Consider the following 24,214-nt stretch of genomic DNA (forward strand, 5'->3'; position numbering starts at 1 on the left):
CCCAGAGAAGTTAACAAATGTGTTTGTTCTCTCTCTCTCCCTCTTTCTTTCTCTCTCACAGATGTCGGCTCAGGCTCGGGAGATGATGGTAAGATTGCTCAACTATTTAATCTTCACTTGTTTTCATTATCCCTTGCTGTTATCTCTGTAGTCATTCTCCTTCCCTAGAAACAAGACTGATCATGACACACTACTTGGAATTGAGGTTTCAAATAACACGTCTTTCAGATTGGGGAAAAAATACATCTTCACAAACATGCACGCATGCCCTCAGTGAACACTGCATGGAAAATTTGACAAACACTTACACACACACACAGACATGTTTGTATTCTCTCAGACAAGCAGACACATCCTGACACACCATGCTATTATACCCTTGAACTAAACATTCATGCATGTATACAGCAAACCCACTCTCAGGTGCTTCGGACACACTTGTACACACCCCTGTACCAAGCTATTATACACAGTCACATAGTCTTGCCGATTCTCGGACCTCTTCCAACATACACACTCCACCCCCCCTTCCCAAAGCAATTATACGCACATACAGTCCACTTCTGAGAGCAAAGTGATTGTGCATCTTTTCCCCTGAGTGTGACAAGTGAGAGACACGAGACCATGGGTTGCGTACCAAATAGCACTATATTCTCGATATAGTGCACTACTTTTTACTAGGGCACATAAGTAATGCACTATGTAAGTAATATGGTGCCATTTGGGATGCAGCCATGGTCACAGAGCCTGACGAGGGAAATTAGTATCCTCTCTGTCGCCTGTCTCTCTCTCTCTTTCTCTCCATCGCCCTCTCTATCCCTTTCCCCCCTCTTCACACTCCTCCTCTTAATTCAGAAATGACTCTTCTCCTGGGGTAGCCAGATGTGCGTGTGTGTGCGTGCGTGTGTGTGTGTATGTATTACCCCTTTCATCTAGACAAAAACAATAAAAGAGGGGTATACCTGCAAGGAAGTGGAAAATAATGTTTGAAAGGGGGACATAAACATTGCCTAATATTTTTTTACAGGTAACATACAGTGAATTATGCCTGAAATAGGTATTAGTATGTGAATGGGGTTAATTTGCACAAGCAAATGAGTGGTGGGAGTCAGAAGGGGTGTAGATTGTGCAGACAATTGGAAAGGGGATTGTAGTATGGTGGCAGATCTGGGATAAAATTAGAAATGAGTGGGAATCTTTGGAGCAGATGACAGGAAAGGTGTGTGTGCTTACATGCATGTGTGTAAGAGATTTCATTCTTGTAGCTGTATATTCTGTATCCAGGTGTTTGTGTAGCTCATGTACTGTTGATTTGTGTGTGTATGAGTTAGTGTGTGTATGTGTGTTTCAGTGCACTAGTTCGTTCATGCTCACATTTGTGTGGTCCTGTGTGTATGTGTGTTTGTCCATGCAAGTGTGTTCATTAATGCATGCTCGTGCTGGAATAATCAGTATCCCAGAGTCAGATATGAGAAACATATTACAATCTTCCCATGGACCTGCAAATGAGAGATGAACAGAGAGAAGCAGACATTAATAACAGAGTGGAAGGTTAACCAGAGAAATAGGACGGAAATTACCAGAGAGATGAGGAAGAGAAATTAAGGGAGAAGCAGGAGGCAGAGAGTGATAACAGAAGTAGAGCGATAGAGATGGAGGGAGGATTGACAAAGATAAGGAGGAGGAGGAAGCGCTAGATGGAGAGAGAGTAGAAAGGAGAGGATGGCAGGAAGAAGAGATGGAGGTGGAGAAAAGATGCCAGTTTATGGGGTAAGAGAAGGTTAAAGACAGAGTTATAGAAGGGGGGTTAGGGTAGTACAGAAGTGCTAGCACAAGAACAGCCACCAATAAAAATTTGGGATGCACAATATATCGGTGAACATATCGGAATCGGACGATATTAGCTAAAAATGTCAACTTCGGTATCGGCCCGTTGTCTATTTTAACACCGATGTGCCAAACCAATGTCAAAGCTGATGTTTCATACCTATAAAACATAGGTACATGACGTAATGACGCCACGTAAAATTCTGCGCTACACGTGCAACACAGCATTCCTAACCTAGCCCACAATGTCTGCAGTGTGGATCGAGCAGTCAACAAGTCGAGCAGTCATTTGAAAGAGTAATACAATTTCAGCGAGACAACTCAAAGGTGAAATCCATTAATGCCAAGATAATGGAATTCATTGCCCTTGACAATCAACCATTCTCTGTCGTGGGTGATGTTGGCTTTCGCCGACTGGTCGAGCACTGGTACACATGTTGCCCTACCGGAGTTACATAGTAATAGCGTCACTGCTATTAGCTTCACGACATACTGTGGAACGTCGTTTGGATCTTTGCTTGTCAAAAAAGATACACGTCAAATAACACAGTTCTATTATAGAATGTTGTGTGTTCTGAATTTGCACGTGCAAGCCAAGTGCCACCACTACTATCAGTAGCACTGTCAAAGCTGTACAAAAAAGTCTGCAAAGAAGCAAGCACCGGCCACGAACAATGTGTTTACAATACCGCGTTGGTAATACAGCATTATTTGTTCGACCGCAACTTCTGGGGTGGCTAGCTTTATCTTGGTACCTAGCTAGCACCAATACAACCAGCATGAAAACAATGACCAGTAGAAACTGCAGTCATTTTCATTATTCTTAGCAATGATTTAGGAATCCTTGTGAGTATCATCTAGGTTGACACTTGTTGTTCACCTAGTGAAACTGAGCTTCAGTTCATGAAAATAAATAGCTAGCCAGCTACTTAACCCTTAACCCAGTTGCCCAAAGCTAACGTTATAAGCAGCCAGCTAGCTAGGTTATGTGTTGTGTTGTGAACCTAGCCACAATAAGGATTAGGCACAGTAGTGGAATTTGCGGTTTGCCTTCAAAATAAAAGTACCTCTTTGAAAGTCATGCAGAAGGTTACAATTGGTGGAATCATGCCATATTTAGACTAGATAATGTTAAATAAGGTTGGAATGTGAAGCAATGAAATGAGGTATCAGTCTACTCGGTGACACCCACAGAACACAACTGTGAAGAGTATACGGAAATATTTGCGTTGTAGCTCATATCGCGGGACTGTGACTGTGTGAAATCACCTCCCCAGTCAGCCTATTGTGTGTATTGACATTCATACGTTGCACTGTACAGCTTTACCTAAGGATTGGGGATCAATGAAAGGGGGTATCAGTCTACTCAATACCCAATATATTTTTTCCCAACGTCCTCCTCAGAGTTATCAGACTCCAAAACATCCACACAGTATTGTTTTTCCTCAAGAATAGTGTTCAATACACATATGTTGACAATACATGTGGCTCAATTCATGGTCGTTTCAGAGTCCCGCAATAAGAGCTACGACAGTAATGTTCTCTGGGTGTCACTGAGTAGACTGATGCCCCATGTCATTGATCCTCAATCCATAGGAAAGGCTGTACAGTGAAATAATTATGCCCCAAATGCAATTCTAAACTATAATACATTTTGTCAAATTAACAAATGATTGTCTTTTGTTTATTTTATATAACAACATTCCAACCTCGTTTAGCATGAGCTATTCAATTATGGCTTATTCTACTATTTGTATTCATTTGCATCACTGTCAATGACACTTTTATTTTGAAGGCTAACAGCAAAGTCCACTATTGTGGCTAATCCTTAGGGCAGGTCGAGGACAGGCAGGGGTTCATGATCAGGTCAGAGTCAGGCAGGTACAAGACGGCAGGCAGGCTCGGGATCAGGGCAGGCAGAATAGTCAGAACCTGGAAAACTAGGACACAAAACTTGAGCAAAAGGAAGATGGGAAAGCACGCTGGTAAGACCTGACAAGACAACCATAGAACACAGGTATATATACACAGGAGATAATGGGAAGATGGGCGACACCTGGAGGGGGGGGTGGAGACAAGCACAAAGACAGTTGAAACAGATCAGGGTGTGACAAACACATGATTAAATGGCCAGTCAAAATTACAAACAACCATAAATACATTAATTTATTTTGACATTCTAGAAAGTGGTACTATTCACTCCACTTTCCCCTAACCTAATCGACCATATTCATTTCACATTTCAACCGTAAAAAATGATCAATACACCTGACCAACAGTAGGGGGCGCAAGGGGCAGCGGAATGGTTTATCTTACTTAGACAACCTTGTCCAATTAAAAACCTTTGCTTGCTTTTAAATCTATTTCAACTTTTTCTTTGCTTTATGTCCAAGGGAAGGCTATTCCAATGACAAATGCCTGTATAGAAAAATGTGCTCCTCGCTGTACTGTTTCAAAGACGTAACTGTGCTGGTTTTATAGACCATATCAATGTGGTTTTTCATATAACCTGGGGTACGATCATTTAAGGTGTCAAACATATGATGGAGTTTAAGTTGGTACACTCTGGACTCCAAAGGCAACAGGCCCACCTCCCGGAACTCCTGTACCTCTATGTGGGTCCTAGGAGGGACGTTCAACATATACCTGATAACATTTAGCATGAACCCCGTTCTCTTTTTCAGATTTTTTGATAGCCCAATATACCAAGCAGAAACAAGCAATTTCTTAACTTTGATGTTATTAAACTATTTCATGATAATTTGTTTGCTGCTAAAATCCTTTAAAAAATGTCAATCAGGTCTCCCGAAATTGATTGATCAGAAAGGGACACACCAAGATAAGTTAAACTTGTCTTAGATTCAATCTCCGTGCCTGCGCAGTTTACCTTTATCTTGTCAGCCCTAAGCAATCTACGTTTTGGTCCAAACAAAATTGATTCAGTTTTTCCCAAATGAGGCAACAATTTGTTGCCAGTCAACCAATTTCTAACAGAATGCAATTCTTTACTCAGGGTCTCCTCTATGTAAGCTGTATCCTTCCCTGATACCAGTAAGGCTGAGTCATCAGCATATAGCATAAGTTTGCACTTTACTGTAACTGGCATATCATTTACCTATATAAGAAATACGAGAGGCCCTAAAATGTATCCCTGCGGTACTACACAGGATACTTATTTGGACTCTGACAGAGCATCCCCAACATCACATACTTGTGTTCTGTTGGACAGGTAAGACCTAAACCAATTCACTGCAACATCATTTAGACCCATGCATTTCAGTTTCCTCAGGGAATATCATGGTCCACAGTGTCAAAGGCTTTATCCAAATCTAACATGAACCTACCTGTATAGTTCCCCTTCTCACTTTCCTGCTTGATGAGGTCAAAAAAGGTAGAGAAGGCAAGTATCAGTGGCATGAGCTGTTCTAAAGCCAGATTGGACTTCATAAAACATGTTTGTGCTCGAGAAGGTATCCCTCAACTTGATTAAAAACGAATCTCTCAACAACTTTGGACACAGGCCAGTAGTTTCCTAAATTAGTTTTACTGCTGTGCTTGTGGAGCAGAACCACTCTGGCTGTTTTGAGATCATTGGGGAATTTACCACTATTAATAGAAAGTTTTACAATATGCGTTATCATTTTAGCAGTGACGCAATCACTATTCTTTATGAATCTTACAGGATGGTTCCAACCCAGCTGCTTTGTTTGTGCCCTTAAGCATACCAGATTGGAAACTTTGTTCTCTGTTACCATGCACAGCTCATAACAAATCGTTTGTGATACCGTTGCTATTGTAACGTCTGCTTCAAACGTATAGATCCCCAGAACGCAGCTCACTTTCCAGCTCACACGCTCAAACACATAGATCCCCTGAACGCAGCTCACGCTCCAGATCCCAATCACCCGATTTCTGATCACCTGATCATACACCTGTATGTCATTTACACACTCTATTTAGTTCAGTTCTTTGCACCCCATTATTGTGAGATATTGTTTGTTTTGATACACATTTCTATTCAGCGCACTGTTTTTTTCTCCCCATATTAGTCCACCCGTGTATCGTCGTTTTTAGCCATCCGCACTAAAGATGCCTTTTTCCCCTATTCCCTGCCTGTACTTTTGCTGCCTATCACATTTCCTGTCATCAACCTCTTGCCTGATCTTCCGGACTACGTTATTAGCCTTTTTCCCTGCCTGTACTGTTGCCTTTTTGGACCCCCTGTGTTTGACCTTCTGCCTGCCCCTGGACCCAACTACCTGCCTCCTCCTGTGGTCCTTTACAGTTAAACACCTGCTGCGCCGTGCGCTTGAAACCAGCTCTGTCTCCCATTGTATTCATTACAGCTGTGGTAAAAGTTGTTAATGAAAGAGTGGCCATAGTCTCCAGAGCAGGTCTGTAACTTCTTAACCAGAGATGAGGCTATAGTGGTAAAAAATGTGTTAAAGTAACCTTTGCCTGGTCATAGCATAAAACTTCATCAATATCCAGGCCAATACTACATGATTTGACCTTTTGGAGAGTTTTTGAGCCAATGTCCTTTAATATTTTCCACAGTTTGAGGCTGATGTAAATTGTCAGTAACAGCGTCTATGTAATGTTGGGATTTGACCTTTAATATAACCATCATAATCTTGTTGTAGATTTGTCCATTTGAATTTGGCCAGGTAGCGATCTCTTTTCCTTCTGAGTCCTGAGATCTCGGAAGTGAACCATTTCCCTAACCGCTGTATGATTCAAATTTGTTTCATTGGAGCCATTGTGTCGAGTGCAGACAGTAGCATCTGTTTAAAAATATACACTACGTTTAAACAGCATACATTTCAAACAAGCCAAATATTACTTTGAGACTTAACAGCTTCATCATATGTAACTCGTTTCAGGAAACTAGGATTTTTTGGCAGAAATGCCTACTGGAACATGTGAACTTTCATGTGCCTTAATAACAAACTTGTATGCCATCTGTAAGTATGAATATAATTGTTAAATTAAGAGCTTAGTTGGTTTATCCATGAAAAAAGAAAAGCAACCTTCCCGCTAGCCTTTGATTGGCTGAGGTAATGAGTGGGCTGGACATGCCAAAACATGAGTTCGGATTGGTCTGGCATGTAGCTCACTTCTGTCCCTAACATGAGTCTGTCAGTATGTGTAGATAATCCTTTCTAACACAGCTTTTTGAAAGATATCACATAGTAGAACTTCGTAAGTGTTGCTCTCCACTTTCTGGAGGACTAAGTTTTGAAATCGGTGGAATTAGAATATGATAGCTAGGGAGATGGAGACATTTCTGGCTTTTGATTGCAAATATTCAGACAGAGTCAAAAAGAGAACACACAGAAGGCTATTTGTATAAAACACCTGTCTCCGGATTAAATCTTCAAACTAAGGGCAACCATGGCATCCGTGACAGAGGGAGAAGTGTCCATCCATGTATACAGGTAACATAGTCTAGCTAGCTACATTTTCAGATATTACACATTTCTAATTTTGTTAGAAACTTGTTTTCATTTCAAGTTAAAACGTACTGTTAGCTAGCTAGCTAACGTTAACTGGCTGGCTCACTAGCTAACATTACGTGTATGATCTGTGTAGTAATAATATCCGTGTCTCAGAGCCATTTGTATTGCTAGTTATAGCCTAATGTTAGCTGGCTAACATTGAACCTGGTTGGTTAGCTACCTGCAGATTCATACAGGGTAGTAGCGTTATGACTCCTCTGCAAAAAAACGATTTCAATAGAATTTTTATGATGTCACAGCAACAATTGTCGATAGACGTAGCTGGTAAATTTGAAATGGCTATCTACTCCGATTTCAGAGCACTCTCTTCTGAGTGTGCCAGAGCACAGAATAACTGACGAATTTACGAACGCTCAACACCTGTTTTAATATGGCCAGTGTCAGTAAACGTTGGCAAAAAAAACGAGATTAAAGTGTTGCCAGCAGCACAGTTGAAGTCACCAACGCTCTGGATAACATAAAAACAGCCTAACCAGAGTGACTAAAATGGTCAGAGTGAGCTGTTCTCTCATTTGTGTCTGGAAGTAGCTCGCAAGCTTGCCAACGTTAACCAGTTAGCTTGGGTGCTTGACTGTTGTTAGGTCAGAATGCTTTGGATCAACTCTACTCCTTGTCCAAAGCATCCAGTGTGCGCTCTGAACGCTCCTACACCGAAACGCTCTGAATTTACGAACAGACAATCTGACAACGAGCACACTTGTAGTATAAACCAGCCTTAAGTCTTGAAGTCTTTGATTGTTTAGTACATAGACTCCTTAGCCCTTGTGTGGGGTTCGGGTCTGTGGGACCCATTTTCAAAGAGAAAATATCAAATAAATTATTTCTTCAACATAAGACTCAGTGGCCTTTGCTAATTTTCTGGGAAGAGCATGTAAATAACACAATTTCATTGAGTGCACACTGTGCACCCCCTACACATTTATATTACATATGCTGTGTTGGGGTCCTCTGGGCCTGAGGGTAGGAAAAGTGTGTGTGGGTGAAAACAAGTTAAAATGAAACACAAATATTTGCTGTGTGCCTTCACTCTGTCTTTCTCTTCCCGGGGCTTGCTGTTTTAAGCTAGCTGCAATCAGGTCAGTGTGGGACAAGTGGGTGGACCGCCTTCCCCTGTTTTAAAACCCATGGCCCAACATCACTGTTGATGAGCAGCTCATGCCATTTAGGGGCCGCTGCCCCTTCAGGCAGTACATACCGTCTAAACCCGCAAAATATGGAATCAATATCCGGGCTGCCTGTGATGCTGCTTCATCATATACGTGGAACTTTCAAGTGTTACAGGGATGCCAGATGGAGCCCCTGGGAAGAACCAAGGGATGCAGGTTGTCCTGGATGTGACACAGGGACTCCGTGGCCACAGCATCACATGCGATTAACTTTTTTACTTCGCACAAGCTGGGACAGGAGCTCCTCAAGAGGAAGCTGACGATGGTAGGAACAGTACGAAAAAACAAGCCAGAGCTCCCACCTCAGCTGTTGAAAACACGGAACAGGCCTATCAATTTCTCTAAGTTTGTGTTCACGGCCGACACGTCCCTAGTGTCCTACTTTCCAAAGAAAGGCAAATGTGGTACTCATCCGCTCCATAGGGATGGGAGAATCTGTGGCCAGGAACATCAAAAATCATAATGGATTACGATTCCACAAAAGGAGGAGTGGACAATTTAGACAAGCTGGTGACTGGCTACAGCTGCAAAAGAAGAACCCTACGCTGGCCACTTTTGATATTCTTCAACATCTTGGACATCTCCGCGAACACCGCGTTTGTCATGTGGATGGCGTTGAACCCAGATTGGAACAGAGGGACGCTACAAAGGAGACGGCTCTTTCTCTTGGAGCTGGTAAAGGCATTGGTAAGACTTCAAATCCAGAAGAAGCAACATATCCGAAGGACCCCAGCATCTGCAGCCAGCGTGAGGAGAAATCAGGAGGAGAATACTGGTGCCCCATCTGCCTGACCCACAGAAGTAAGTGTGAGTGATGTTGCATGTTTGTGTGCCTGACTCTCCTACCTTGGCCTGCTGTAACTATATATCTGAGTGATATGTTAGTAAAATTCCAGAACTAAGTGTTTTCATCATTCTAGATTGCTCCAGCTAGCAACAAGAAGAAGCGATGTGTGTGGACCCAAGAAGGACAGGAAGACAGTACACATGCATCACGTGCAAGAAATACATTTGCAACCCACACACAGTAAAACTCTGTCCCTCATGTGGGATGTAGACCAGCCTTAATTTGTGTTCAATGGGGCTCATTTCTAATTTCCATAAAATACTATATGTAAAATTTGTCCATCCAATTTGTTCAAAGCAATAAACATCAATAGTGATGAAAACCTTGTTTAATGTATATTTGTTCAAGATAAACATGATTTATTCCGCCCATGTCTTGATTAGAACATTTTATTTAAAAATTATAAGTAGCGCTTTTATTGATAAATGTGATCTAGCAGAGGTAAATGGCAAATATTAACCATGTATGCTGTCTATATTGTTTGTAATTAATATGTCAACATCGAAGTAGTAACTATTTTTACATAAATTGCTATAGCTGTATTGTTTTAAAAACCCAATAATGTTGTGGGTCCATCAGACCCGCAAAGATTTGGTGGATAACAAAAAGATGAACACGACACAAGGGTTAATGAGATGGGTGGGGCTAAAGCTTAAGACAAAGAGGAGCTCTCCAGTAGGTACCAACACATTCATGGACCATTTTCTCAAAGGTAAGGTTACAAATGTATCAACTTTGAAAGCATTATTACTTTCATTGTTCCTTAACTGTAGTGTATGATATACCATGTTCTAGCTCTGAGCCTCTGAGCCTCTACTTTAATCCAATGTAGTAATAAAAAAAAAACATTTTGCTACATAAGACCGACTCGAGCCGGTCGGTCTGATATGACAAGGTTTGATATCTCCACACTTTATGTGAACAAACAAATCAAAAATGTCTCAAGCCATCGCTTTTGACTTCTTCCTTACGGTCTTACCACAGTCTTACCACATGGACACACACTCATTTATCTATAAGGCCTGTGGGCATATAAGGATATGGGGACTTGATGGACAGCTCCTTCGAAGCAGGAAACACTTTAAGAGATACAGTATACTGTGAGCGTAAGTGCACATTCAATACATTTCATTGTTATTATTTCTTATAAACAGGACATATTGTATTGTGTGTGTGTGTGTTCAAATCTCCTTATCTATATCTCTGGACCTACCAGACCACCATAAACCGCTTAACTCGGAAATGTATCTTAGGCCATTAAAAGACATTTGATTTTAATTGGGGGCTGCCCAGGACTATCTGTCCAGACCAAAAAGTCAGTCTAGATGAAGAGGTGGCAGGTTAAAGAATGGTTTTTAAGCCTTGAGACAGTCGAGATGTGGATTGTGTATGTGTGCCATTCAGAGGGTGAATGGGCAAGACAAAAGATTTAAGTGCATTTGCAGGGGTATGGTATTAGGTGCCAGGCGCACCGGTTTGTGTTAAGAACTGCAACGCTGCTGGGTTTTTCATGCTCAAGTGTTCCGCGTGTATCAAGAATGGTCCACCACCCAAAGGACACCAAGCCAACTTGACACAACTGTGGGAAGAATTGGAGACAACATGGGCCAGCATACGCTTTCGACACCTTGTGGAGTCCATGCCCCGACGAATTGAAGCTGTTCTTAGGGCAAAAAAAGGGGGTGGGGGTGGTTCAACTAAATATTAGGAAGGTGTTCTTAATGTTTGGTATACTCAGTGTATATGATGGCAGTTTGCAAAACAAATGCCGACCCGATTCATAAAAATTATCATCAAATCATTCTGCTAGGTAGGTCTAACTTTGCAATCAACATTTAATTGGAAAGCCTTAGAAAATGTAATTCAAACAGTGCATGATGGCTGAATTGTGTATCGCAAATATTTAACCCAGATTTCAGACCAAACTTTTTAAATACCTGGTTTGCATACCCATTGTTGCCTTAGAATTTACTGGTAGATGTCATAAGTTGAACCGTCTTTCCTACTACCCTACCGCTGCCGTTATTAAAAAATATATAATTAAGGGGGTAATTCAGCTTTATTCAGCAGATAGTCTAGAATCTAAAATATATTTTGATATGTTTCACTCTTTTTTGGTTACTAAACTCAGCAAAAAAAGAAACGTCCTCACTGTCAACTGCGTTTATTTTCAGCAAACTTAACATGTGTAAATATTTGTATGAACATAAGATTCAACAACTGAGAGACAAACTGAACAAGTTCCACAGACATGTGACTAACAGAAATGCATTAATGTGTCCCTGAACAAAGGGGGGGTCCAAATCAAAAGTAACAGTCAGTATCTGGTGTGGCCACCAACTGCATTAAGTACTGCAGTGCATATCCTCCTCATGGACTGCACCAGATTTGCCTGTTCTTGCTGTGATCTGCCTTACAACAGGCCTACAAGCCCTCAGTCCAGCCTTTCTCAGCCTATTGCCGACAATCTGAATACTGATGGAGGGATTGTGCGTTCCTGGTGTAACTCGGGCAGTTGTTGTTGCTATCCTGTATCTGTCCCGCAGGTGTGATGTTCGGCTGTACTGATCTTGTGCAGGTGTTGTTACACGTGGTCTGCCACTGCGAGGACAATCAGCTGTCCGTCCTGTCTCCCTGTAGCACTGTCTTAGGCGTCTCACAGTACGGACATTGCAATTTATTGCCCTGGCCACATCTGCAGTCCTCATGCCTCCTTGCAGCATGCCTAAGACACGTTCACGCAGATAAGAAGGGACTCTGGGCATCTTTCTTTTGGTGTTTTTCAGAGTCAGTATGAAAGGCCTCTTTAGTGTCCTAAGGTTTCATAACTGTGACCTTAATTGCCTAACGTCTGTAAACTGTTAGTGTCTTAACGACCATTCCACACATGCATGTTCATTAATTGTTTATGGTTCATTGAACAAGCATGGAAATAGTGTTAAAACCCTTTACAATGAAGATCTGTGAAGTTATTTGGATTTTTACGAATTGTCTTTGAATGACAGGGTCCTGATTGCTGAGTTTACATGACTCCATACGTGTTATTTCGTAGTTTTAAACAAATCAAAATATATTTTATATTTGAGATTCTTCAAAGTAGCCACCCTTTGCCTTGACGACAGCGTTAGACACTCTTGGAATTCTCTTAACCAGCTTCACCTGGTATTGCTTTTCCAACAGTCTTGAAGGAGTTCCCACATATGCTGAGCACTTGTTGGCTACTTTTCCTTCACTCTGTGGTCCAACTCATCCCAAACCATCTCAATTGGGTTGAGGTCGGGTGATTGTAGAGTCCAGGTCATCTGATGCAGCACTCCATCACTCTCCTTGGTCAAATAGCCCTTACACAGCCTGGCGGTGTGTTGGGTCATTGTCCTGTTGTAAAAACACTAAGTGCAAACCAGATGGGATGGCGTATCGCTGCAGAATGCTATGGTAGCCATGCTGGTTAGGTGTACCCTTGAATTCTAAATCACAGACAATGTCACCAGCATAGCTCCCCCACACCATCACACGTCCTCCTCCATGCTTCACGGTGGGAACCACACACGCGGAGATCATCCATTCACCTACTCTGCGTCTCACAAAGACACGGCGGTTGGACGCAAAAATCTTAAATTTGGACTCAGACCAAAGGACAGATTTCCACCGGTCTAATGTCCATTGCTCGTGTTTCTTGGCCCAAGCAAGTCTCTTCTTATTATTGGTGTCCTTCAGTAGTCGTTTCTTTGCAGGAATTCGACAATGAAGGCTTGATTCACGCAGTCTCCTCTGAACACTTGATGTTGAGATGTGTTTAATTCTTGAGGGCGGCAGGTAGCCTATTGGTTAGAGTTTGCTGGATCAAATCCACAAACTGACAAGGTAAAAATCTGTCGTTCTGCCCCTGAACAACGCAGTTATTAACCCACTGTTCCTTGGCCGTCATTGTAATTAAGAACTTGTTCTTAACTGGCTTGCCTAGTTAATTAAAGGTTACATTTAAATAAATACAAAATAAAACTTGATCTCTGTGAAGCATTTATTTGGGTTGCAATTTCTGAGGCTCGTAACTCTAGGGAATTTATCCTCTGCAGCAGAGCCAGTTTCATCATACCGCTTGAAGGTTTTTACGACTGCACTTGAAGAAACTGTCAAAGTTCTTGACATTTTCCGGATTGACTGACCTTCATGTCTTTTAAAGTAATAACGGACTGCCGTTTCTCTTCGCTTATTTTAGCTGTTCTTGCCATAATATTGACTTGGTCTTTTACCAAATAGGGCTATCTTCTGTATATCACCCCTACCTTGTCACAACACAACTGATTGGCTCAAACGCATTAGGATGGAAAGAAATTCCACAAATGAACTTTTAACAAGGCACACCTGTTTATTGAAATGCATTCCAGGTGACTACTGAATGCCAAGAGTGTGCAAAGCTGTCATCAAGGCAAAGGGTGGCTACTTTGAAGAATCTCTAACACTTTTTTGATTTCTACATGATTCCATATGTGCTATTTTGTAAGTTTGATGTCTTCACTATTATTTTACAATGTAGAAAATAGTTTAAATGAAGAAAAGCCCTGGAATGAGTAGGTGTCCAAACTTTTGACTGGAACAGTATACTTTTATTTATATATATATATTCCTTTATTATTTTCCCCTAACCAAGACTGAGACCTATTATTTGTTTTACAATGATATGCAGACGTTACCCAGTACATTAGTTTAGTCCGCTAATTGGAGTAAACTAATGGACAACAACACATAGACTTCTGCTTCCAGTTTATACATATACAATTTACAATTCACAGACACTTTTTTTTACAATAGTTTTCTTTAGTTTGTTTTTAATCCCATCCTTCAGCTTTCCTCAAACCTCCCATCTATCTCTGAAGAACATCCAGTTTTGATTTCTATTTGCCATATATTTTTAACTGTGCTGTTTCACAAAAGTTCTGAACCTATATACATTTTACGGACACACAGTGGCGACCTGTCATTCAGGGCAGGAGGGGCATGATCCCCACACTTGTAGCTTACCTGTTTTGCATAATATTTTGGCATTAATATGTGTCACATATTAGTTTGCAAACAATGTAAACAATATTTTTTGCTTTCTTGAGTAAGGCAGCTCCAAAATGCAGGTGTTTCAGCCTAGCTGAGTGCTTTCTGTGGTAGTGGGGCAGCCAGTGGAAAAAAAGAGCGTAGTTGTTGGCAATATTCTCTAGTTGCGCCATAATTAGCTCAGTGTTCTGTCACTCATGGGGACAGTATGTCACCACCAAGTCTGACATGGATCATTGACTGGCACGGAGGGTTTCCAAAACCTCCCAATGGAGAGTGGGCATCCCTGTATGTCGAGCCATGCAACATAATACATTTTTTTGTATTATTTTTTAAATGGATTTAACCTTTTTAACTAGGAAAGTCAATTAAGAACAAATTCTTATTTGCAATGACGGCCTACCACGGCCAAACCCTAACCCGGACGACGCTGGGCCAATTGTGGACCGCCCTATGGGACTCCCAATCACGGCCGGGTGTGATACAGCCTGGAATCGAACCGAGGTCTGTAGTGACGCCTCTAGCACTGAGATTTTACATTTACATTAGTCATTTAGCAGACGCTCTTATCCAGAGCGACTTACAGTAGAGTGCATACATTTTATCACATTTTTTTACATACTGAGACAGGGATATCCCTACCGGCCAAACCCTCCCTAACCCGGACGACGCTATGCCAATTGTGCTTCGCCCCACGGACCTCCCGGTTGCGGCCGGCTGCGACAGAGCCTGGGCGCGAACCCAGCCCAGCCTGGGCGCGAACCCAGAGACTCTGGTGGCGCAGCTAGCACTGCGATGCAGTGCCCTAGACCACTACGCCACACGGGAGGTTGGCAGTGCCTTAAACCACTGCACCTCCCGCCACCCGGGAGGTTGGCAGTGCCTTAAACCACTGCACCTGATTATCAGTATTAATGGACAGCATTCTCCATGTCTCTCTTTCCCTCTCATCTCCTCTCTCTTCTCTCTAATTCTTCTTCTCCTTCAGCCTTTGTAAGAGTCAGTAGCTTAGTGAAATTATTGTGTAACATAATATGTGTAATTTGTTTTATGGCTTATGGCATGTAGTAGGCCAAACGTTATGCTATGCGTGTCTATAATGTGTGTGTGTGTGTGTGTGTGTTTATGTGCACGTGCGTGTTTGTGTCTAAAGTGTATGTGTGAGTCGACTAATCCATGCATAAAGATTGCACTTAAGTTAATTGAAATACCATATCTGAACTGAAGATGATTAATCAAATTATAATTCTGAAACCACAGCGATATGGATTTGCTTCCACTCCATTAATTTGAATTAAGTGTGAGATTCCGGTACGGCCCAATTGTGAATTCAATTTTGATTGATCTCCCATAGTCAATACATACTGTAGCGACACACAATAAGCTTAGCAAGTTACTCCCTGCCTGTTACTCCCTCCCTGTTAACAAGATCACACTCACACTTCATTTAACAGACTATGCACTGACTCAAAAACGCAACTCATGACATTTCTTTTTGTCAACATAGGGTGCAAATTTACCCATAATTGTAAACTGCCTTTTATTTTTTTTTTATTATTTCACCTATTTCATTTAACCAGGTAGGCTAGTTGAGAACAAGTTCTCATTAACAACTGCGACCTGGCCAAGAATAAAGCAAAGCAGTTCGACACATACAATAACACGGAGTTACACATGGAATAAACAAACATACAGTCAATAATACAGTAGAAAAAAGTCTATATACAGTGCGTGCAAATGAGGTAAGATAAGGGAGGTAGGCAATAAATAGGCCATGGTGGCGAAGTAATTACAATACACCAATTAAACACTGGAGTGATTGATGTGCAGAAGATGAATGTGCAAGTAGAGATACTGGGGTGCAAAGGAGCAAGATAAATAAAAAATACAGTATGGGGATGAGGTAGTTGGATGGGCTATATTACAGATGGGCTATGTACAGGTGCAGTGATATGTGAGCTGCTCTGACATCTGGTGCTTAAAGCTATTGAGGGAGATATGAGTCTCCAGCTTCAGTGATTTTTGCAGTTTGTTCCAGTCATTGGCAGCAGAGAACTGGAAGGAAAGGCGGCCAAAGCAGGAATTGGCTTTGGGGGGGACCAGTGAGATATACCTGCTGGAGTGCGTGCTACGGGTGGGTGCTGCTATGGTGACCAGTGAGCTGAGATAAGGCGGGGATTTACCTAGCAGAGACTTGTAGATGACCTGGAGCCAGTGGGTTTGGCGACGAGTATGAAGCGAGGGCCAGCCAACGAGAGCGTACAGGTAGCAATGGTGGGTATTATATAGGGCTTTGGTGACAAAACGGATGGCACTGTTATAGACTGCATCCAATTTGTTGAGTAGAGTGTTGGAGGCTATTTTGTAAATGACATCGCCGAAGTCAAGGATTGGTAGGATAGTCAGTTTTATGAGGGTATGTTTGGCAGCATGAGTGAAGGATGCTTTGTTGCGAAATAGGAAGCTGATTCTAGATTTCATTTTGGATTGGAGATGCTTAATGTGAGTTTGGAAGGAGAGTTTACAGTCTAACCAGATACCTAGGTCTTTGTAGTTGTCCACATATTCGAAGTCAGAACCGTCCAGAGTAGTGATGCTGGACGGGCGGGCAGGTGCGGGAAGCGATTGGTTGAAGAGCATGCATTTAGTTTTACTTGCATTTAAGAGCAGTTGGAGGCAACGGAAGGAGAGTTGTATGGCATTGAAGCTCGTCTGGACATTAGTTAACACAGTGTCCAAAGAAGGGCCGGAAGTATACAGAATGGTGTCGTCTGCGTAGAGGTGGATCAGAGAATCACCAGCAGCAAGAGCGACATCATTGATGTATACAGAGAAGAGAGTCGGCCCGAGAATTGAACCCTGTGGCACCCCAATAGAGACTGCCAGAGGTCCAGACACCAGGCCCTCCGATTTGACACACTGAATTCTATGAGAGAAGTAGTTGGTGAACCAGGCGAGGCAGTCATTTGAGAAACCAAGGCTGTTTAGTCTGCCAATAAGAATGGGGTGATTGACAGAGTCGAAAGCCTTGGCCAGGTTGATGAATACGGCTGCACAGTAATGTCTCTTATCGATGGCGGTTATGATGTCGTTTAGGACCTTGAGCGTGGCTGAGGTGCACCCATGACCAGCTCGGAAACCAGATTGCATTACGGAGAATGTACGGTGGGATTCAAAATGGTCAGTAATCTGTTTGTTAACTTGGCTTCCGAAGACCTTAGAAAGGCAGGGTAGTATAGATATAGGTCTGTAGCAGTTTGGGTCTAGAGTGTCTCCCCCTTTGAAGAGGGAGATGATCGTGGCAGCTTTCAAATCTTTGGGAATTTTAGACGATACAAAAGAGAGGTTGAACAGGCTAGTAATAGGGGTTGCAACAATTTCGGCAGATCATTTTAGAAAGAGAGGGTCCAGATTGTCTAGCCCGGCTGATTTGTAGGGGTCCAGATTTTGCAGTTCTTTCAGAACATCAGCTATCTGGATTTGGGTGAAGGAGAAATGTGGGATGCTTGGGCGAGTTGCTGTGGGGGGTGCCGGGCAGTTGACCGGGGTAGGGGTAGCCAGGTGGAAAGCATGTCCAGCCGTAGAAAAATGCTTATTGAAATTCTCAATTATAGTGGATTTATTGTTGGTGACAGTGTTTCCTAGCCTCAGTGCAGTGGGCAGCTGGGAGGAGGTGCTCTTACGGATTTGGGGTTGTACCTGGTAGGTTCATTTATAATTTGTGTGAGATTGAGGGCATCAAGCTTAGATTGTAGGATGGCCGGGGTGTCCCTGCATGTCCCAGTTTAGGTCACCTATCAGCACAAGCTCTGAAGATAGATGGGGGGCAATCAATTCACATATGCTGTCCAGGGCACAGCTTGGGGCAGAGGGTGGTCAATAGCAAGCGGCAACGGTGAGAAACTTGTTCCTGGAAAGGTGGATTTTTAAAAGTAAAAGCTCAAATTGTTTGGGTACAGACCAGGATAGTAAGACAGAACTCTGCAGGTTATCTCTGCAGTAGATTGCAACTCCGCCCCCTTTGGCAGTTCTATCTTGGTGGGAAATCTTATAGTTAGGGATGGAAATTTCAGGGTTTTTGGTGGTCTTCCTAAGCCAGGATTCAGACAAGGCTAAGACATCCGGGTTGGCAGAGTGTGCTAAAGCAGTGAATAAAACAAACTTAGGGAGGAGGCTTCTAATGTTAACATGCATGAAACCAAGGCTCTTACGGTTACAGAAGTCAACAAATGTGTCACGCCCTGGCCTTAGTATTCTTTGTTTTCTTTATTATTTTAGTTAGGTCAGGGTGTGACATGGGGAATGTTTGTGTTTTGTCTCATCTTGGGTGGTTATATGGTAAAGGGGGTGTTGGGTTTAGTGTATGGGGTTGTGTTTAGTGAATGTGTCTAGGTATGTCTATGGTTGCCTGAGTGGTTCTCAATCAGAGACAGCTGTCTTTCATTTGTCTCTGATTGGGAGCCATATTTAAGGCAGCCATAGGCATTATGCGTTTGTGGGTAATTGTCTATGTAGAACGTTTGTAGCTTTTGTATTGCACTTACGTTTGTAGCTTCACGGTCGTTTGTTGTTTTGTTTAGTTTTGTTTTAAGTGTTCGTTTCGTGTTTCACTCATCTCTAATAAAAGAGAATGTATTTTTCACACGCTGCGCCTTGGTCCACTCATTATCCTCAAGACGATCGTGACAAAATGAGAGCACCTGGGGAATAAAAGTGGAGCTAGGCACTGCAGGTCCTGGATAAACCTCTACATCACCAGAAGAACAGAGGAGGAGGAGGATAAGGGTATGGCTAAAGGCTATAAGAACTGGTCGTCTAGTACGTTCGGAACAGAGAGTAAAAGGAGCAGGTTTCTGGGCGCGATAGAATAGATTGAAGGCATAATATACAGACAAAGGTATGGTAGAATGTGAGTACATTGAAGGTAAACCTAGGCATTGAGTGATGAGAGATGAGAGAGATATAGTCTCTAGAAACATTTAAACCAGGTGATGTCATCGTATATGTGGGAGGTGGAACTAAATGGTTGGTTAATTTATATTGAGCAGAGCTAGAGGCTCTACAGTGAAATAAAACAATAATCACTAACCAGGACAGTAATGGACAAGGCATATTGATATTAGGAAGAGGCATGCATAGCCGAGTGATCATAGGGGTCCAGTGAATGGATGGGCTGGCTGGAGACACGGCGATTCAGACAGCTAGCAGGCCGGGGCTATTGTCACGTTCTGACCATAGTTCTTGTGTGTTTTGCTTGTTTTAGTGTTGGTCAGGACGTGAGCTGGGTGGGCATTCTATGTTGTGTGTCTAGTTTGTCTGTTTCTATGTTTGGCCTAATATGGTTCTCAATCAGAGGCAGGTGTTTTGTGTTGTCTCTGATTGGGAATCATATATAGGTAGGCTTGTTTTGTGTTGGGGTTTGTGGGTGGTTGTTTCCTGTCTTTGTGTTTTTTCTGCACCAGATAGGGCTGTATCGGTTTGCCACATTTTGTTATTTTGTTATTTGTAAGTGTTCACAGTTTTGTAATTAAATATGTTGAACACTGGCTACGCTGCGTGTTGGTCCGATCCCTGCTACACCTTCTCTTCTCTTGAAAAGGAGGAAGGCTGCCATTACATATATACTGTGGAGCCAGAGGGATCTTAGAGGGATGTCGCGACTGAGGAAAATCTGTTTTAGCCTCCTCGTGCCTTAAGTCTAAGACAATATTAAAATTACGTAGGCCAAAACTTAAATTACATCACTTTGATCTAGCGCTCCCTTTATTTTGTTTATGGCATCAGTACGGGCAGTGGTCTAAAGTTTACCATATTTGATCTTTCACAAATATTGAGCGAAAAAATAAAAAAACATCTGTGAAAATAAATGACCTGCTTGTTCCCTGCTTGTTCCCGTTGGCAGAGCCCTGCCGCCTCAGTTGGTGCCCCATTGCCATGGTAAATATAACTGCTGTGTGTATGTCACACTCTGATCTGTTTCACCTGTCTTTGCCTCCACCCCCCTCCATGTGTCGACCATCTTCCCCATTATCCCCTGTGTTCCGTTTTTCTGTTGCCAGTACATTTTGTTCGTCAAACCTACCAGTGGTTTTCCCCTTGCTCCTGTCTTGTCTATAGTTCCTGTTTTCTAGTTTTGACCTTTCTGCCTGCCCTGACCATGAGCATAACTGCTGTCCTGTATCTTTGCCCCACTACTCTGGATTACCGACCTCTGCCTGCCCTGTCCCTGAGACTGTCTGCCGTCCAGTACCTTTGCCCCACTATTCTGGATTACCGATCTCTGCCTGACCTAACCCTGAGCCTGCCTGCCATCCTGTAGCTTTGCCTGCCCGTGTTCGATTTAATAAACATTTGTTACTTTGACACTGTCTACACCTGGGTCTTACCTTCAAACATGATAGTGTATGTATGTATGTGTGTGTATGTGTAAGAGAAAGAGTGAGTGTGTGTGTGCACACGTGTGTGTGGCGTGAGGCCCAGAATGATCAAATACAGGCACCTCCCTGCCAGCCAAATTTATTCTGCTCCAAGATTTAAGGGAAACTTAAATCTGTTTTACCTAATTTCTACCAGCATGTTACACGTACAATCAGAGGGAAAAACTCTAGACCACTGTGATGGCATTTTCCTGTATTACCACATGAGGAGAGTTACAAACCACACACCAGTCAGAGTTATACTTAAACTTCATCTTTAATAATATGATCTTTACAATAGCCATTTGACTCTCAGATCAATTCACTATCTATAATGAATTTTGAGAGTCCCTACAGAAGAATACAAAGATCTTTTATAGCCAAGATACACCCATCTCAACTTACATGACGAACCACAGATCTTAGGAACAGTTCACAAAGGGACTTTATAATTGAGAAAGGAGTATCCCTTAGCCAGACAACATTCGCTATAAATTATCGCTCAGTTTGGTCCCCAAGACGAGGTTCTAATCTCGTTCCTGGTACTTCATAGCACAGAACTATTACCTCATTCAATGGCATAACTCAATTGTCAACTCTAGATACACCCATCTCAAGTAAATTATCCATGCATAGTCATTTTACCTCTACCTAAATGTACATATTACCTCAGTCACCTCGACTAACCTGTGCCCCCGCACATTGACTCTGTATTGGTACTCCCTGTATATAGCTTTGCTACTGTTGTTTTATTGTTGCTCCTTAATTATTTATTTTCCTATTTTTATAATTGTTCTTTTATTTTTTTAATTTAATTTATTAATTTTATACTTCCGTTTATTTTGGTAAATACTTTCTTAAAACTGCATTGTTGGTTAAGGGCTTGTAAGTAAGGTCTACCTACACCTGTTGTATTTGGCGCATGTGACAAAAACAATTTGATTTGATATCCAGAGGAAGATAACACCATCCACTTGTGGAAGTCTGCATTAGGACGAAGAGATGTGTGGAGATTTGCTATATTAATTTGTATGATATTGTGAAAATAATATGATAAGACAACCATATCTAACTAAGCAGACACTTTTGTCCAAATCCACTAACAGTATGTGCATGTGATCCATTGAAACCACAACCTTTGTGTAGCACCAAGCTCTCAGCAAATGAGCCACACAGTGTGTGTGAAAAGTAGTCGTAATAATGTGAATTGAATTGTGTGGAACACTGTTTCCTTTCTCACTGTTTCTCATTATCATATTCTATTTGCTGTACTTTTCTAACCAGACGGACGGTAGATTGTGTCGTGACTTTACTTTCATTAATCTGATGACTGTTATTTGTTTAATCCCCTAAGTTTTAAATTAATCATGTAGCAATTAACTCATTAGGAATTTGGGGCACCACGGAAGAGGTTGTTTAAAGAGTTACCATCTCCTGAATTAAACTCTATAAGGTATGTACCTATCACATCCATAAACAGTCAATTTATTAAATCATAAATTGACTCATCATATCTGACCCGAAACTAGGCATATGTCCCTCTGTATCGCCTTGTGGTCGAGTGCCTTGCAGTTGACGTACCAAGCAATGATGAAGCCAGTCAAGGGGCTCTCAATGGTGCAGCTGTAGAATGTTTTGATTATCTGAGAGCCCATGCCAAATATTTTCAGCCTCCTGTGGGGGAAGATGCGCTGTCGTGCCCTCTTCACAACTGTGTGGGTGTGTGTGGACTATGTTCATTCCTTGATGTGGACACTGAACTTGGAGCTCCAGTACAGCTCCTATTCCTGTAGTCCACGAGCAGCTCCTTGGTCTTGCTGACATTGAAGGAGAGGTTGTTGTCCTGGCACCGCACAGCCTGGTCTCTGACCTCATCCCTATAGGCTGCCTCATCGTCATCGGTGATCACCATTGTGTCGTCAGCAAACTTGATGATGTTGTTGGAGTTGTGCACGACCATATAGTCATGGGTGAACAGGGAGTGCAGGAGGGGACTAAGCACATACCCCTGAGGGGCCCCCGTGTTGATGGTCAGTGTGGCAGATGTGTTGTTGCCTACCCTCACCGCCTGAGGGCAGCCCTTCAGGAAGTCAAGGATCCAGTTGCAGAGGGAGGTGTTCAGTCCCAGGGCTGGTGTGGAGTGTGAGAGGAAAAATTGCATGATTATGTTATAATACTTTTATTGCATCAAATGGTTGTTTTATTCGACAGAATAGAGTATTCTTAACTATTGTGTGTATCTCCCAGAGGATTGGCCTCTGGGAGATAACACTGACAGGAGATTTACGATGTCTTTTGGGTGATAAAACCTAAAAAGCATTCCAGAGCATGATATACCGTACCAGGGAGCGATGGTTCCAATTTGGAGTCGGAGGGACATACACTGGTCTATACAATGTTGACACAGCAGATACTGTCTGCTACGTATTATAGGTATCTTTCATACAAATCTTACCCTTGTGACCCATTCCATATGTCTGTTGTTCGCCATATAGGTTAAAAGGGGTGTATCTTGGCTATAAAAGACCTTGGTACTTTTAATCGGTGCTCTCAACGGATCATCAGAGACGATGATTCGCCGACCAGCCATCGCTATTGCAAAGCTCTCACTATTAAAGATTTATTTTAAGTATAACTCTGACTTGTGTGATAAGTTTGTCTCTCCTCATTTGATAGTAAAGAAATTAACCATCACAGGAGCCAAGCCTGCCCAGGACATGGAGGGATGGAGCCTGTCTCTATAATGGCGGGATTAGGTGGGATTAGCAGAGAATAGGGAGAGTCAGGTGGGCAAGCATAACAGTAGGAATTTTTGCAAACAGGGTGGTGTGTGTGTGTGTGTGACGTGTGTTTCTGCAAAATAAGATAGAGAGTGTAGCATAGACAGAGATAGAGAGGTGGAGTGATGACGACAAAGTTGTTTCCTAATAATTATGTGTAATTGTCACGACTTCCGCCAAAGTCGGCTCCTCTCCTTGTTCGGGCGGCGTTCGGCGGTCGACGTCACCGGTCTTCTAGCCATCGCCGCTCCATTTTTCATTGTTCCATTTGTTTTGTCTTGTTCCCCGCACACCTGGTTTACATTCCCTAATCACACTGCATATATATATTCATCTGTTCCCCCCATGTCTGTGTGGAATTGTTTTGTTTTGTGTTTATTGTATCGCGCCAGTCTGGGTTTTTCACCCTGGGCATTGCCTGTACCCTATTGGGGGAAATGTTGCTTGTATGGTTGTATTCTTGACGGTATTTTGCGCTTGTCACTTTTGCCGGTTGGCTTGAGATGTAGCTGTTTGCTCTTGGCAAATAAAGTCGCCTGATCACCTATCTCTGCTCTCCTGCACTTGACTCGAATGACCAGCAGCGAAAACCCTGACAGTAATTTAAAGGAAA

At 42.4% G+C, this 24,214-nt stretch overlaps 1 protein-coding gene across 1 annotated transcript in view; it reads left to right on the top strand.

Moving 5' to 3' along the window:
- tmeff2a (transmembrane protein with EGF-like and two follistatin-like domains 2a) overlaps positions 1 to 24,214 on the top strand; it is a 178,358-nt gene that overhangs the window by 88,268 nt on the left and 65,876 nt on the right. Inside the window, exons 4-5 of the mRNA XM_039006293.1 lie at positions 62 to 88; positions 6,219 to 6,221. Coding sequence (XP_038862221.1) covers positions 62 to 88; positions 6,219 to 6,221 — 30 coding nt within the window. The remainder of the gene's footprint in view (positions 1 to 61; positions 89 to 6,218; positions 6,222 to 24,214) is intronic.

This window comes from Salvelinus namaycush, chromosome 13, assembly GCF_016432855.1.
Source record: "Salvelinus namaycush isolate Seneca chromosome 13, SaNama_1.0, whole genome shotgun sequence".
NCBI classification, from domain to species: domain Eukaryota; kingdom Metazoa; phylum Chordata; class Actinopteri; order Salmoniformes; family Salmonidae; genus Salvelinus; species Salvelinus namaycush.